Source organism: Podarcis erhardii, assembly GCF_964252035.2.
Source record: "Podarcis erhardii genome assembly, chromosome: 10".
NCBI classification, from domain to species: domain Eukaryota; kingdom Metazoa; phylum Chordata; class Lepidosauria; order Squamata; family Lacertidae; genus Podarcis; species Podarcis erhardii.
In genome coordinates this window covers 3,460,524-3,477,866 of record NC_138500.1, presented here as the reverse complement: position 1 = coordinate 3,477,866, position 17,343 = coordinate 3,460,524, and the positions used below count along the sequence as shown (strand labels likewise).

The 17,343-nt window shown below is 46.5% G+C and overlaps 2 protein-coding genes across 2 annotated transcripts in view; both read left to right on the top strand.

Moving 5' to 3' along the window:
• LOC309351650 (uncharacterized protein) overlaps nucleotides 1-11,225 on the top strand; it is a gene marked incomplete at its 3' end in the record, with an annotated part of 28,340 nt that extends 17,115 nt beyond the window's left edge. Inside the window, exons 3-7 of the mRNA XM_081879437.1 lie at nucleotides 2,225-3,429; nucleotides 7,359-7,582; nucleotides 8,896-8,986; nucleotides 9,934-9,974; nucleotides 11,211-11,225. Coding sequence (XP_081735563.1) covers nucleotides 2,343-3,429; nucleotides 7,359-7,582; nucleotides 8,896-8,986; nucleotides 9,934-9,974; nucleotides 11,211-11,225 — 1,458 coding nt within the window. The 5' untranslated portion in view covers nucleotides 2,225-2,342. The remainder of the gene's footprint in view (nucleotides 1-2,224; nucleotides 3,430-7,358; nucleotides 7,583-8,895; nucleotides 8,987-9,933; nucleotides 9,975-11,210) is intronic.
• The window catches only part of LOC309351649 (uncharacterized protein), a gene marked incomplete at its 3' end in the record, with an annotated part of 37,497 nt that continues 21,258 nt past the window's right edge, over nucleotides 1,105-17,343 (top strand). The window contains exons 1-2 of the mRNA XM_081879436.1: nucleotides 1,105-1,688; nucleotides 11,211-11,383. The remainder of the gene's footprint in view (nucleotides 1,689-11,210; nucleotides 11,384-17,343) is intronic.

Genomic DNA, 17,343 nt, shown 5'->3' with positions numbered 1-17,343 from the left:
CTGATCCCACCACCCGCTCTCAGCACAAAGGAAACTACCTTATCAGCTAAAATGTTCCAGCTGGAGAAAACACCAGCTTTGAATCACACAAAGTAAAACCACGAGAACCTTCTTGAACCAATAGACTAGGAATGATCTCTATACATTAGATCAATACTTTTCTTTTCCTGAAAAATGTAGCCATGAAACTTAAAGGTCAGCAGCAACAGTTTGAATTGTGCTTGGAAACGCACTGGAAGCCAGGGAAGGTTCTTTAGGACCAATGAAATGTGGTCTCGGTGGCTGCTCCCAGTTACTAGTCTAGCTGCCGCATTCTGGATTAGTTGCAGTTTCCGAGTCACCTTCAAAGGGAGCCCCATGTAGAGCGCATGGCAGTAGTCCAAGCAGGAGATAACCAGAGCATGCACCACTTTGGCCAGCCAGTCTGCAGAATCGTAGAGTCTGCCTTCCACTGGTCCCCCAGGGACAGTGCTTCTGTTTTGTCAGGATCCAACCTAAATCTGTTAGACGCCATCCATCCTCAAACCACCTACAGGCCCCAACACAGGGCATTCACTATCCTCACTGATTCCAGTTTAAAAGATAGGAAGAGCTGGTTATCATCCACATGCATTTGAACACCAGCCCAAACCCCCTGATGATCTCTCCCAGCGGCTTCATATAGATATTAAAAAGCATGGGAAGAGGATAGAGCCCCGAGGCACCCCAAAAGTGAGCTCCCAGGGGTCAGAACACTCATTCCCCAACACCACTTTCTGGACATGGCCCAGGAGGAAGGAGGGGAACCACTGTACAGCAGTGCTCCTAGATCCCTAGAGGGTCCAGAAGGATACCATGGTCAAAGGTCTCCAAAGCTGCAGTTTCTGTCGTATGATGAGGCCTGAATCCCGATTGGAAGGATAATGGTGGCAGAAGCTTTCCTGGTCCTGCACGCCCAAAGGCTCCAAGCACAAGACTTTCATTAGCTTTGAAGGGGCCATCGGATAATTGGTGGTCTTTTCTTCAAAACACAAATATTCTGAATACTTTAATTGATGTATGATATAAATAGCACTTCTGTTTTACATATTCCACATTGGAGAGATTTTGATACACAGGTCTGAGTTCATCACCCCCCTGAAACTGCTGTGTTAGCAGCACTGTGAGCCTGCGCAGTGTGTTTGGGGGTTCAGGGCTGCCTAGACAACAAGAGCCCCTTCTCAGCTTGGCTTATAAGGTCCCAAGGAAAGCAGAGCAGTACGTTAGGCACCAGCTTGGCTGCAGGAGTGGCTGGAAGGAGGTGTGCAGGACACCATCCAACCCTCTTAGAGACTCCACTCTGGATTTCTGTAGGTTTTTCTCCAGAGCATTTTCTTCTCCTGAAGATAACTCAAGAGGAAGCGAGGGAGTGCACCAAAGTATTACGACGAGAGTTTTCCTTCTCGATGGGCTCCCTTCCCTGCTTGACGAGCCCCATCTGCCCTCACTTTCCTCTGCAGAATGGGCAGAATCTGCCTTCTTGACTGTAGGATTCACTGTTGTTCTCATCCTCTCCATCCACCAGGGCCTTTCTTCACCCGCAGCAGAATTCCCTAATACACCAAGGATTTGAGACCCATCAGGTATCCTCACCTGGTTTAGCCGGCCGATTGAAGCTGTTCCTAGGATTGTGGCCCCTGTTCCATGCTGACAGCTTCTGGAAGCCACAGGTGAGTGCTGAGTGGAGGGTGGGGACCAATGTTGGATAAATTACCCTATAAGGTGCATGACATTTTCCCCACCAAAGGTACTACCGCTCCACTAACACCCCATGACATTGTATGATTATGATTTTTAAGACAAAACAAGAATAAATTCAGGTCCCAAGAAATAACACAACTTCAGGCCATTAGTGAATCAATACTACATTTTCAAGGTACTACACATTGCACTAGCTACGGTTTATCTATTTGCCTTGAATATCCTGTTTTTCAATGTCATTATAGGATAGTCCTGCGTCAGAAGACGGGGACGAGATCAGACAGCACATCATTCTTTAAAGAATCATATTGCTTTATGAACATTGATTGAGGATTTAGAAAGTTGCTCATGAATTACTATCATTTGTCATGGCAACTTCATTTCCTAAAAATTGGGAACATGGGTAGGAGGTGAGGGAATGTAGGAGACGTTGAAATAGGCGAAGCTGCTAATGGAGCTTGATGTGTTCTCTTTCCCTCAGTTTTCTTCCTTGTAACCAAAACAGGATTTCCTTTCCTCCCACTCTGAAGAAGGAGATGGAGAAGACAGTCAAAACTCCAGGGAATGGTGCACCTTTCGTTTCATTAGGAATAGAAATTAAAATGTGGAATATGCTTCATTGAATGAGCACACATAGTTCACATCAACGACCTCCAACAGGGGAGATACCATTTAAAGGTATGGAGTGTGGAAAGAGCTTTAGTGATAATGGAAATCTTAGAAGACAACAACAGAACAACACAGGGGAGAAACCATATAAATGTATGGATTGTATAAAGAGCTTCAGACAGAGAGGACACCTCAATATACATCAACGGACACACACAGGAGAGAAACCATTTAAATGTATGGAGTGTGGAAAGAGCTTTAGTGATAATGGAAGCCTTAGAAGACACCAACGGACTCACACAGGGGAGAAACCATTTAAATGTATGGAGTGTGGAAAGAGTTTCTGTTTCAATGCAAACCTTAGAAGACATCAAAAGACTCACACAGGGGAGAAACCATTTAAATGTATAGAGTGTGGAAAGTGCTTCAGTGATAATGGAAGCCTTAGAACACATCAACGGACTCACACAGGGGAGAAACCATATACATGTATGGAGTGTGGAAAGTGCTTCAGTGATAATGGAAGCCTTAGAACACATCAACGGACTCACACAGGGGAGAAACCGTTTAAATGTATGGAGTGTGGAAAGAGTTTCTGTTTCAATTCAAACCTTAGAAGACATCAAAAGATTCACACAGGGGAGAAACCATTTAAATGTATGGAGTGTGGAAAGTGCTTCAGTGAGAATGGAAGCCTTAGAACACATCAACGGACTCACACAGGGGAGAAACCATTTAAATGTATGGAGTGTGGAAAGAGCTTTAGTGAGAATGGAAGCCTTAGAACACATCAACGGACTCACACAGGGGAGAAACCATATACATGTATGGAGTGTGGTAAGTGCTTCAGTGAGAATGGAAGCCTTAGAACACATCAACGGACTCACACAGGGGAGAAACCATTTAAATGTATGGAGTGTGGAAAGAGCTTTAGTGATAATGGAAGCCTTAGAACACATCAACGGACTCACACAGGGGAGAAACCATTTAAATGTATGGAGTGTGGAAAGAGTTTCTGTTTCAATTCAAGCCTTAGAACACATCAACGGAGTCACACAGGGGAGACACCATTTAAATGTATGGAGTGTGGAAAGAGCTTCAGTCAGAGTGGACACCTCAATATACACCAACAGACTCACACAGGGGAGAAACCATATAAATGTATGGAGTGTGGAAAGTGCTTCACTGAGAATGGAAGCCTTAGAACACATCAACAGACTCACACAGGGGAGAAACCATTTAAATGTATGGAGTGTGGAAAGAGCTTTAGTGATAATGGAAGCCTTAGAACACATCAACGGACTCACACAGGGGAGAAACCATATACATGTATGGAGTGTGGAAAGTGCTTCAGTGAGAATGGAAGCCTTAGAAAACATCAACGGACTCACACAGGGGAGAAACCATTTAAATGTGTGGAGTGTGGAAAGTGCTTCAGTGAGAATGGAAGCCTTAGGATACATCACCGTACTCACACAGGGGAGAAACCATTTAAATGTATAGAATGTGGAAAGAGTTTCAGTCGGAGTGGACACCTCAATATACATCAACGGACACACACAGGAGAGAAACGATTTAAATGTATGGAGTGCGGAAAGAGCTTTAGTCATAATGGAAGCCTTACAAGACACCAACGGACTCACACAGGGGAGAAACCATTTAAATGTCTGGAGTGTGGAAAGAGCTTTAGTGATAATGGAAGCCTTAGGATACATCAACGGACTCACACAGGGGAGAAACCATTTAAATGTGTGGAGTGTGGAAAGTGCTTTAGTGATAATGGAAGCCTTAGAACACATCAACGGAGTCACACAGGGGAGACACCATTTCAATGTATGGAATGTGGAAAGAGTTTCAGTCAGAGAGGACACCTCAATATACATCAACGGACACACACAGGAGAGAAACGATTTAAATGTATGGAGTGCGGAAAGAGCTTTAGTCATAATGGAAGCCTTACAAGACACCAACGGACTCACACAGGGGAGAAACCATTTAAATGTCTGGAGTGTGGAAAGAGTTTTAGTGATAATGGAATACTTAGAAGACATCAACGGACTCACACAGGGGAGAAACCATATACATGTATGGAGTGTGGAAAGTGCTTCAGTGAGAATGGAAGCCTTAGAAAACATCAACGGACTCACACAGGGGAGAAACCATTTAAATGTGTGGAGTGTGGAAAGTGCTTCAGTGAGAATGGAAGCCTTAGGATACATCACCGTACTCACACAGGGGAGAAACCATTTAAATGTGTGGAGTGTGGAAAGAGCTTTAGTGATAATGGAAGCCTTAGAACACATCAACGGAGTCACACAGGGGAGACACCATTTAAATGTATGGAATGTGGAAAGAGTTTCAGTCGGAGTGGACACCTCAATATACATCAACGGACACACACAGGAGAGAAACGATTTAAATGTATGGAGTGCGGAAAGAGCTTTAGTCATAATGGAAGCCTTACAAGACACCAACGGACTCACACAGGGGAGAAACCATTTAAATGTCTGGAGTGTGGAAAGAGCTTTAGTGATAATGGAAGCCTTAGGATACATCAACGGACTCACACAGGGGAGAAACCATTTAAATGTGTGGAGTGTGGAAAGTGCTTTAGTGATAATGGAAGCCTTAGAACACATCAACGGAGTCACACAGGGGAGACACCATTTCAATGTATGGAATGTGGAAAGAGTTTCAGTCAGAGAGGACACCTCAATATACATCAACGGACACACACAGGAGATAAACGATTTAAATGTATGGAGTGCGGAAAGAGCTTTAGTCATAATGGAAGCCTTACAAGACACCAACGGACTCACACAGGGGAGAAACCATTTAAATGTCTGGAGTGTGGAAAGAGTTTTAGTGATAATGGAAAACTTAGAAGACATCAACAGACTCACACAGGGGAGAAACCATTTGAATGCCTGGAGTGCGAAAAGAGCTTCAGGCAGAATGAACACCTTATAAAACATCAGCAGACGCACAGGGGAGAAGCTGTTTAAATGTATGGACTATGGAAGGAGCAGCAGTCAGAGTGGAACCCTTGATTTATGTCAACAAACTCACACAAAAGCCAAACAAATGTAGATAGAGGTTCAGTCCTAGTGGACGTTCTAAATCACCAGACTCATGGACAGGAAGAACTTTAGGAGTTGAAACCCTTAAAACCATCAACAAACTCAAAGAGGAGAAGCAGCTTAAATGAAAAGTGCTTTATTTAGAATGGAGTCATCCAGAGACTCTCACATCTAAGAACCCATTTAGATGTATGGAGTGTTGGAGTGTTGGAGGTCTTCCTCTCAGAGTCCACTCTTTTCTTCATAGAAATGAACTCAGGAGGAAATCAGTCTTTAACACATGTTGTGTATGTGAAGTTCTGGTATTTATGTGTAAAACTGTAAAGTAATGAAATATTGAAGGCAATGTCAAACAATGTGATTATTATCTAAGATGTAAAGTACCTTTCGATAGAGAAGGGGTGAGGGTTTATCTGGATTTCTGGTGGTCAGTGAGGGCTGGGCGATATATTGTCCCATACTGGTTTCTTGACCACATCTTGATAACCTTTCAAAAACAATTGATATGGCAACACCCCACAGATCACAGAGTGTGTTTCTGGGATGCTCATTTGCCTGGAAGCAGCCGGCAGAAAGCTTTGCTTTGTGAAGCCCCTGCAGATGCTGAGTTGCTGACTTCCCTCCAAAACCACATGAAGGGAAACACACCTCCTTTGCCCTGTGTCCTTCCAGCCTCTTTCCTCCCTTGCTCCCTTCTGCCGGTGTGTGTGCCTGACTTAGATATCCTGAGTGCTGTATTTTTTACTGCTGAAACTGGATTTGCTCTCAGGAGCCAAGTTTTGTGCCTCGCTGGGAAGCCAGTGAGAACTGTATGCTTTGAAAGCTCAGTAAACTATTACTGAAGAAGTCCTGCTGCCTCTGTGTGTGTTTTTGACCTCAGCATGGGAATTGCTCTACACGTGGCCCCTACCCCGCTGATACTTAGCTCATGCCCTGGAGTTGCTGTACTCAAGCATGGAAGACGGATGCATATGTGTGTGACTGGTTTTTTGCACCAAACTCTGTCACCCCACCACCGCATGATTTCTGAACACTGCTTCTTCACCAGAACTTCTCCCTGCCTCCTACGCATTCTGAAGAAAACTTAAAATACTGTGGGAGATACCCCACCCCAAGCCTTATTGCAAGAGGGGGAAGGAGGGGCTGCAGGTACCAGGGAAGTCTCCTGGGGGGCCCATCTTCCCACACGAACCCCATGGGGCAACCCCAGAGTTCCTGCTTATTCTGGTGTTTGGGGAAGATAGTATTTTTCCATAGTCCCAGAAGTTATTATTCTTCCTGCCATAGGACCGGTGTGCATATTATTATCGTACTGAAATTACTGTGGTTGCTGCTGTTGCTGTCATGGACTGGCTGGGTGAAAGGGGGGGGGACGCACCAGCTGGGGAATCCCCAAGGGAAGAAGGCTCGGAGTCTGGGTCTTGTAGGCCCCCTAAGTCTATCAAAACTCCTAGGTCTGGCCAATTAAAGGCTGATATGGGAGCCATTGGGGGCCAGGTCGGTTCTTTCATTTTCTCCTCTCCTCTGGAAAAGTGCTCTTTCTTTTGGGGTTTGATTACTTCTGCCTCCTCCAGAACCCACTGCACCATCAGCGAGGTGCAATACTGTCCTTTGAACTTATTTTGGGCTCTCTCTCAGGACTGCTACCCAGGAGTCTGTCTATGCAAACTGCTCTGAACATCCAGGGTGTTTTGTCATGCTTCTAGAGACCTGGTTGCTTAGGTCCAGGTCCTACAAGCCCGGGGGGGGGGGGGCTGTCCGCAGGGAGTTCTCACTTCTTTGCGGTTCATTGCTCCACCATATTTGCATTTGAATTTGCCAAAATTATTCACCATGCCTTGTAATGGAGTCCATTCCTCCTGTGAGTGTGACCCGTCCCCCCCCCCCATTTATGCCTTCCTGCTTAAGTGGTACACAAGGGGGACTCCCTGCCCTTCTGACATGTTGCAGATAAAATAAAAGGTGGGGGAAAGCCTTTTGAAAAGAGACTGGTGGCCAGCAAGGCTGACAGTCATAAAGCCGATAGAAAGAAAAGACTCATAAGGAAATACCCCCCTCGGCTGCACAGCCTGCCAGTCCTGGGCAGAGAACTCGCAGTTGTGCCAGGGGGGAATGAGCCCGATCTCTGCAGCCCCAGCCCTCAGCCGGAGAGGAGCCTTCAAGCAAAACACAAAGTGAGAAAACTTTCCCCTCTTTCCTCACAGCCTCAGTCCATCTTGGCCAAGAAAGAGACAATAAAATACATAGACATACATGGAGCTGGGAGCCTCTTGTTGCAGGGGGGGGGGGTCCCCCCCACACACAGCTGGCCCTCCAGCCCCAGCTCCCCTGGCTGAGCTGGAGACAAAAACGTCAATGCAAAGCACACGAAAAGAAAGCTCTTTCCCCAAAAAGTGCAATTTTAACTGCTAGCAAAACACACAGAGCAGCCTTCCCCCTTTTGCCTGAGACACACACAGAGCCACAGCCCACGGCTCTCTCCATTTCAAGGAATGGGGGTCCCGCACAGCCCTCGGGGCACCTCAGCATCCCGGAGATTGCCTTGTTCCGGGGGGGGGGTATTTTGCTTGCTGAGGCCAGGAGTCACAATCCTGTCACATTGCGGGGTGTCAGGCTTTTAGGCAAGGTTGTGAGGCTTGGGTGGGCCCGTCCTGTTCACAGTGAATTCTCAGTCCTTTGGGGTTCATCGCTCCACCACCACCCCACTTTCCCACACCTTTTAACTACCCTCTTCCCCAAAGCACCACAACAGTGTTCACACATCCCCCTAGCTGCAAGGCTTTCCTGCGCTTCACCTTGGAAAGTATCAGGATTCAACCCACCATCCCGATGGATTTCTGTCTTGACTGCCCCTCCCCCCCCCCGGATTTAACAGCAGCAATACCTAAAACACGGAGGGATCTAAGGTCGTGGCGTGGGGTGGGGGAGGGAAGGATTTTGCAATATAAACATTGTGGGGGGGGGGACCCCACTTTGTAGTTGGATTGCCGGGATCAGCCCCTCCCCCACTCTCCTGATTCACAGAAGCAAGAGGGGAGGGGGAAACCTTCCTCTCCTCCCCGCCCCCCCAATTCCACCCCTCCTGGCACATCCTTCCCACACCCCGCCACCGCAAACCCCAAATCCCCTCCCCAATATGATGCTCCTCCTCCTCACCATCCGGCTCCTGCTCCGGGAATGTGTGTGTGGGGGGGTGAGCCCCCCTCCCAAACTGCCTGCTTCTCCCGCAAGTGGAGCTTCTACTCCGGACTGCTGCTCTGCGCCGTAGCTCTAGGGGCGCGCGCTTTCGGAAAGGGGAGGAGGGGCGGCAGGTAAATCCCCCCCCCACGTGGATGTTGCAGGAAAGGAAAGGAGAATCGCGAGCGAGGACTAAGAGGTAAAGGGGTCGCGGGGGGGAGGCGAGAGAAGGATCCAGAGACCCCCTCCAGCTCCCCAAAGCGCATTTCGTGCAACTGGATCCCTGCACGCGTTTTCCTTGGACCCTTAGGAAGCCCACCCAGGGGATCCCAACGAAGCCCCCTCGCCCCATTTCCCCGCGCAGGCATCTCTGGGGCCCTGTGGGTTCCGCGCCGAGAGAGGTGAGCCATGAAAGGGTTAAGGGGCGTGAGGGATGCCTGGATAGAGACCCCCCTGTCCCTCCCCTGCACGTCTTGGGGGGTCCCTCCAGACGGAGAGATGGGGGCGCAGGGCGATGGGTGAGCCACGCCAAGGGGGGCCTCTGGGTTCAGGGGAGACTCTGGGACAGAGGGAGGGGATCGAGGAAGTGGGGAGGGGGAGCATCCCTGGGGCAGGGAAAGGCAGGAATGGGGGGGAGAGAGAGAGCCAGGAAGACCAGCCTTTGGGGGCACGTCTCCATCATGGCGCCCGCGGGGATTTTCTGAGGGGCCGCCTTGGGTTCTCCCTCCCACCCAGGAATCGGCTACCCCTTCAAAGCTACCAGTAAGATCCTTGGAAAGTGGGGGGTCGTGTCCCCCCACCCTTTCCTTCCTGCAACCTCTATCCTCCTCCCACCCCATAAGCCAGTACCCTGTCCAGACTGTTGCAGGAATTCATGTATAGGTTGGGGGGGGGGGTTTGCACCTTCAGCAGATATCATGCACATGCAGCCCACTACCTAAATCAGCACCATCACTTTTGTGATTTGTCCCCACAAAGCACTTGATCACAATTTCTTCCTATCTATTCAAAGGGCCTTTGCTGCACAATACCAAATGTAAGAATTCACTGATAAATGTCTCTATGTACTGGCTCACTGGGAAAATTTCAGAAATTCCTATAGACATGTGAGCTCAGCTATTCAGCAGCCCCTCTGCCTGAGTGATAATCCCTGGCATCCTGATACCTGAGTGCCAGACAGGTAGCCATTCCAGAAAGAACCAACCCAGATGAAGACAAAAGGGTGTGATTAACTTGGCTGGGAAACAGGTCAGGGAGGACAATGGGTGGCCGGCTGGGGGTGGGGCAAAGGCCAAAGAAAAGACGCCGACCCCTTTGTCCAAGCCTCTTTTGGTTTTCTTCCTTCCAGGATCAGGATCCTCAGGAACGTGTCCTGGCGGCCAAATTAAGGTAAATTCTGGCCTGATTGGAAGGGGCATGGCCCCTCCGCCAGGCTAGGCCACAATTTTGTGGCTTTTCTTTCTGGGCGGGGGGGCCAGCTAGGCTGGGGGGGTGGTCTTTTTTTGTAGCGGGGGCATGGCTCCCCTGATGATGCCATCCACTGCCCTCCAGCTGGCCATTTCCTTTCTTGTTGGTGGGGGGGGGCATAAGTCAGGCCACATGGCGGTCATGGTTTTTTGCACCCCTCCCCCTTGTTCTGCTCTGGGTACTGACACACTTCTGCACCTAGCAGGGAAATGTAAATATCTCTTTTGTTACACTTGATGGGTATTTGGTGGAGGGCAAGGGGAACCATGGGGCAGGGTCCAGGATGCTCAGATTACTGCCACCAGACCTCCCCTTTCATGGTGTAACCATGATGTATTAGTGATGTATTTGGGGGGCTGTAACATGGGGATTAGCAGCTAATAAAATTTTGGGTTCTCTTTTGTTTGGGGCTTCCATCATGTTCCACCTTGTGGTAGGTGGGAGTCCTGTCATGACAGTCTTCAATAAATACCAAGCCTACTGGCTGCTGTTTTGCTCTGGTATTCTTGGCTGGTGTCCTGGTTTTTGGTCCAGGGTGGCCCTCAGATTTCTCCGTTAACAAGACGCACCTTCCTTCCTGCAAGCTCCACCCGATTCCCACCCCATAAGCCCCTGCTGTTTCCAGATAATAATAATAATAATAATAATAATAATAATAATAATAATAATAATATAATAATAATAATATAATAATAATAATAATAATAATATCTCGCCCTCCGGGCTCAGAGCAGCTAACAACAATGAAAATAACACAGTTTACATAAAATCACAATCAATTAATTAAAATGCATTCTAAAATCAATTCATTCTAATATCCATTCAAAATCAAATTAATGGCGGATACAGCGGTTCTGCCAAGTCCAACCATTGGTCCCCCTGGAGAGGAGAGGAAATTCCAAGAGGAAGAGAGGAGGGGAGAGGCCTTCTCAGAAGCGGCTCTTTGTTTCCACAGTCCCGTCCAGGAATCAGCCAGAAACCTTTTCCTCTCTCTCAGGCTTCCATCTTTAAGTGTCTCTTCCACTGCATGGTTCATTGAGGATGAGGATAATGTACACCTATCATCAGAAACAGGGGTGCAGAGTCCATGGAATGGCTCTCAGGATTCATATAGAAGTTGCATCTCAAAAGCATTCCTGTTCCTCTTATTCTTTGTAGGGAGTGTCAGAGTGACTGACAAGCTGAGATACAACCCATCAGCATCCGATGACAGTGACTGCATGAATCTTCCCAGTCAAAGGACCCATTTTCATGATAGACAGTGCCTGTGGCTGGAGGCTCTACACACAGGGTGTGCCTATACAGGCCAAAGACTGCCAATATTAGCACAGGTGAGGTGTGTGTTCCCCTCACGAAATTGACTGGCTGTGTGTGAATGAGAGTTTGTGGGTGGGACTATCGGTTACGGCAGCCTTGCAACCACAAGGGAGCACCCAGGTGTCAGAACACTCATCCCCCAACACCATGTTCTGGACATGGCCCAGGAGGAAGGAGGGGAACCACTGCATAGCAGCCCCCCCCCAGCTCCCCTAGAGGGTCCAGAAGGATACCATGGTCACAGGTCTCCAAAGCCGCTGAGAGATCCAGCAGAACCAGGAAAGAGCTTTCCCCTCCGGCTCTAGCGCATCAGAGATCATAATCCAGCGCAGCCAGGGCAGTTTCAGTCCCATGGTGAGGCCTGAATCCCAATTGGAAGGATAATGGTGGAAGAAGCTTTCCTGGTCCTGCACCCAAAAAAGCTCCAGGCACAATATTTCATTAGCTTTGAAGGGGCCATCGGATACTTGGTGGTCTTTTATTCAAAAGACAAATACTCTGATTAGTTTTTAATTGATGTATGATATAAACAGCACTTCTGTTTTGCATATTCCACATTGGAGAGATTTTGATACACAGGTCTGAGTTCATCGCTCCCCCTGAAACTGCTGTGTTAGCAGCACTGTGAGCCTGGACAGTGTGTTTGGGGGTTCAGGGCTGCCTAGACAACAAGACCCCCTTCTCAGCCTGGCTTATATGGTCCCAAAAAAGCAGAGCAGTACGTTAGGCACCAGCTTGGCTGCAGGAGTTGCTTGAAGGAGTTGCTTGAAGGAGGTGTGCAGGGCACCATCCAACCGTCATAGAAATTACACTCTGGATTTCTGTAGGCTCAGCAACTCAGCAGCCCCTCTGCCTGAGTGATCATCCCTGGCATCCTGATACCTGAGTGCCAGAGATTTTGATACACAGGTCTGAGTTCATCGCTCCCCCTGAAACTGCTGTGTTAGCAGCACTGTGAGCCTGGACTGTGTGTTTGGGGGTCCTGGGCTGCCTAGACAAGACGCCCTTCTCAGCCTGGCTTATATAGTCCCCCAAAAAGCAGAGCAGTACGTTAGGCACCAGCTTGTTGCAGGAGTGAGTAGAAGGAGGTGTGCAGGGCACCATCCAACCATCATAGAAATTACATTCTGGATTTCTGTAGGTTTTCCTCCATAGCATTTTCTTCTCCTGAAGATAACTCAAGAGGACGTGAAGGAGTGAACCAAAGTATTACAACCAGAGTTTTACTTCTCTCTCTCTCTCTTTTTAAATAATATTTATTCAGAGTTTTAAAGATTACAAAAAGAAAAAAGGAAAATACAAAGTACAAAAAAATACAACAACAACAAAAATTAAAAAAGAATACAATCATTTTAAAAAAGAAAAAGAACAGATTAAACCTTTACATAACTTTCTTCCTTTACTTATTTCCTTGACCTCCTCACACCTCCCATTTTTGTATTCTAGTTCGAATTGTTATTTCAGCAAATCCTTCCAACCTTGTTTTCATTTAAATAATTTAATTTAATATATTATAAATTTACGTTCTCTCTTTCATCAATTTCATCAACTCATTTTTACTTAATCCTTTATATCATTTCTACCAAAACCACATAATTTTCTTTTTCCAACATCTTTCTAACAATCCTTAATTTTACAATATTTTTGAAGATATACTTTAAACTTTTTCCAATCTTCTTCCACCAACTCTTCTCCTTGGTCCCGGATTCTGCCAGTTCCATATATTCCATCACCTTCATCTGCCATTCTTTCCGGGTGGGTAAATCTTGTGTCTTCCAATACTTTGCGATGAGTATTCTTGCTGCTGTTGTGGCATACATAAAAAAAGTTCTATCCTCCCTTCGCACCAATTGGCCGACCATGCCCAGGAGAAAGGCCTCTGGTTTCTTCTGAAAGGTATATTTAAATACCTTTTCATTTCATTATATATCGTTTCCCAGAAGACCTTAATCCTAGGACACGTCCACCAAAGGTGAAAGAATGTGCCCTCAATCTCTTTACATTTCCAACATTTGTTATCTGGCAAATGATAATTTTTTGCCAGCTTGACTGGGGTTAAGTACCACCTGTAGATCATTTTCATTATATTCTCTCTTAAGGCATTACAAGCCGTATACTTAATACCTGTGGTCCATAACCTTTCCCAGTCAGCCATCATAATGTTGTGTCCAACATCTTGTGCCCATTTAATCATAACAGATTTAACCGTTTCATCTTGTGTGTTCCATTTCAACAGCAAGTTATACATTCTTGATAAGTTCTTGGTTTTAGGATCTAACAGTTCTGTTTCCAATTTCAATTTTTCCACCTGAAAACCAATTTTCTTGTTCAAATTATAAACCTGCCTTATTTGATAATGTCATAGACCAAATGGAGCAAACAGCACGCAGACCTAGTGGTGGGAGGAAAAAATCCTTAAATAAGAAACACGGGGGAATGATTAATGGACTTCAATGTCTGTACACTAATGCGCAAAGCATGGGTAATAAACAAGATGAGCTTGAGCTCTTGGTACAGCAAACTAAATATGATATAATAGGCATCACTGAAACCTGGTGGGATAAGTCCCACGACTGGAATGTAATAATGGAGGGATACAATCTATTTCAGAGAAACAGACCAGACAAGAAAGGAGGAGGAGTGGCGTTATATGTCAGGGATGTGTATACCTGTGAAGAGATCCAAGATTTAGAAGCTCAAAGCCAAAGTGAGAGCATTTGGGTCAAAATTAAGGGAGAGAAGAATAACAGGGACCTCATTGTGGGAGTTTACTATAGATCCCCAAGCAAACGGAGGACATAGATGATGCCTTCCTGGAACAGATGGCCAAGCATGCAAAAGGAAGGGAGATAGTAGTAATGGGGGACTTCAATTACCCTGATATTTGCTGGATGTCAAACTCAGCCAAGAGCATAAGGTCAAACAGATTCCTCACTGGCCTTGCAGACAACTTCATTGTCTAGAAAGTGGGAGAAGGAACAAGAGGAACAGCCATTTTAGATCTTAGATCTATTGGTATTTTAATTGGACTTAATTAGTTTACGACCCCAATTAAGCTGTTTACAGCGGTCCGGCGCGCTTCCGCTGCGCTGCGGCAAGTTTCTCCGTCGGTTCACGCCTTGCAGAGTAAACACAGTGGCAAAACTGTCACTTAGCTTCAGACAAACACACAGAGTACCGGTCTGTCCATTAACAGTTCTTTATTGCGACATTTCTCAGAAATACATTCCCGGACTTCTAGCAGCCATGATAAACTGCGTCCTTCTCCCTCAAAGACAGAGAGGAACAGAGCAGAACTCCTCCCACCTTCGAATCCTGATGTCAGAATGTTGAGGCATCATGGGAACAACTTAACCTGTTAAGTTCTGAACTCTAACAGTCCTAACCAATGTTGATGACCTGGTTAGTGGGGTAGAAGTGGAAGGATCTTTAGGCGTGAGTGATCATGCTCTTCTGAAGTTTACTATACAGTGGAAAGGAGCAGCCAAGCATACTGTTGGAATTCTGCCTCGGTCAGAGGAATGTGCCTACCTCTCCAGCCACCGGCTGAATTCCTTTTGACCTCCCCCTGCGACTCCCGGCAGGCAAACAGGCGAGGTCTGTATCGGCGATTTTTCCCAGACTGTGAGAAAAACACACCACTGCTTCTCTCTCTCCTCCCTGCTACCCCAGGGAGGGGAATCAGACTCAGACAGAAATGTAACTACATGTCTTTATTTCTGTCTTTAGCAGCCATACAGATAAAGATGTCTGCACTCTTTACAACCAACAGCAGAGAGACTAAACTCCACCCTTGTACATCCTGTACAGGTCATATGACACACACTGAGCTCACATCCGGTGCTCAATACGGAGAATGGACTGCCCCTTTCTTGCCATGGTAACAGTCACAAACATCCTGTCTGGCTTTCCAGCCACCAGCAGCTGGCTGAGCTGCTGCTGCTTGCTTCTGCATTGCTTCTTTATGGTAACACATACTGGGACTCAATTTCTTGACTTTAAGAAAGCCAACTTCATAAAACTTAGGGAAGTGCTGGGTGAGATCCCATGGACAGTAATACTAAAAGGAAAGGGAGTTCATGATGGCTGGGAGTTTATTAAGAGGGAGATAGTAAAAGCACAACTTCAGGCAATACCAATGTGACGGAAACATGGAAGGTGCCTAAAGAAGCCAGGGTGGCTATCTAAAGAACTTTTAACTGAGTTAAGATTTAAAAAGGATGTGTACAAAAAATGGAAAAGGGGGGAAACCACCAAAGAGGAATTCAAACAAATAGCCAGCACGTGTAGACACAAAGTCAGAAAAGCTAAAGCACAGAATGAACTCAGGCTTGCTAGAGAGGTTAAAAGCAACAAAAAAGGCTTTTATGGGTATGTTCGTAGCAAAAGGAAGAAGAAAGAAACAGTGGGGTCACTCAGAGGAGAAGAGGGTGAAATGCAAACAGGGGACACAGAAAGGGCTGAACTCCTCAATGCCTTCTTTGCCTCAGTCTTCTCCGATAAAGAAAACAATGCCCGACCTGAAGAATTTGGAGCAAATGAGTCAGCAGAGGAAACACAGCCCAGAATAACTAAGGAGATAGCACAAGAATACTTGGCTAGTTTAGATGTATTCAAGTCTCCAGGGCCAGATGAACTGCATCCAAGAGTATTAAAAGAACTGGCAGATGTGATCTCAGAACCACTGGCAGTCATCTTTGAGAATTCCTGGAGAACAGGCGAAGTCCCGGCAGACTGGAGGAGGGCAAATGTTGTCCCTATTTTCAAAAAGGGGAAAAGAGAGGACCCAAATAATTACCGCCCAGTCAGTCTGACATCAATACCAGGGAAGATTCTGGAGCAGATCATTAAGCAAACAGTCTGTGAGCACCTAGAAAGGAATACTGTGATCACCAATAGTCAGCATGGATTTCTGAAAAATAAGTCATGTCAGACTAACCTGATCACGTTTTTTGACAGAATTACAACCCTGGTAGATGAAGGGAACGCAGTGGATGTAGCCTACCTTGATTTCAGCAAGGCATTTTTTGACAAGGTGCCCCATGATATTCTTGTAAAGAAGCTGGTAAAATGCGGACTTGACTATGCTACCACTCAGTGGATTTGTAACTGGCTGACTGACCGAACCCAAAGGGTGCTCATCAATGGTTCCTCTTCATCCTGGAGAAGAGTGACTAGTGGGGTGCCACAGGGTTCTGTCTTGGGCTCGGTCTTATTCAACATCTTTATCAACGACTTGGATGATGGACTCAAGGGCATCCTGATCAAATTTGCAGATGACACCAAACTGGGAGGGGTGGCTAACACCCCAGAGGACAGGATCACACTTCAAAACGACCTTGACAGATTAGAGAACTGGGCCAAAACAAACAAGATGAATTTTATTAGGGAGAAATGTAAAGTATTGCACTTGGCCAAAAAAAATGAGAGGCACAAATACAAGATGGGTGACACCTGACTTGAGAGCAGTACATGTGAAAAGGATCTAGGAGTCTTGGTTGACCACAAACTTGACATGAGCCAACAGTGTGACGCGGCAGCTAAAAAAGCCAATGCAATTCTTGGCTGCATCAATAGGAGTATAGCATGTAGATCAAGGGAAGTAATAGTGCCACTGTATTCTGCTCTGGTCAGACCTCACCTGGAGTACTGTGTCCAGTTCTGGGCACCACAGTTCAAGAAGGACACTGACAAACTGGAACATGTCCAGAGGAGGGCAACCAAAATGGTCAAAGGCCTGGAAACAATGCCTTAAGAGGAACGGCTAAGGGAGCTGGGCATGTTTAGCCTGGAGAAGAGGAGGTTAAGGGGTGATATGATAGCCATGTTCAAATATATAAAAGGATGTCACATAGAGGAGGGAGAAAGGTTGTTTTCTGCTGCTCCAGAGAAGCAGACACAGAGCAATGGTTCCAAACTACAAGAAAAAAGATTCCACCTAAACATTAGGAAGAACTTCCTGACAGTAAGAGCT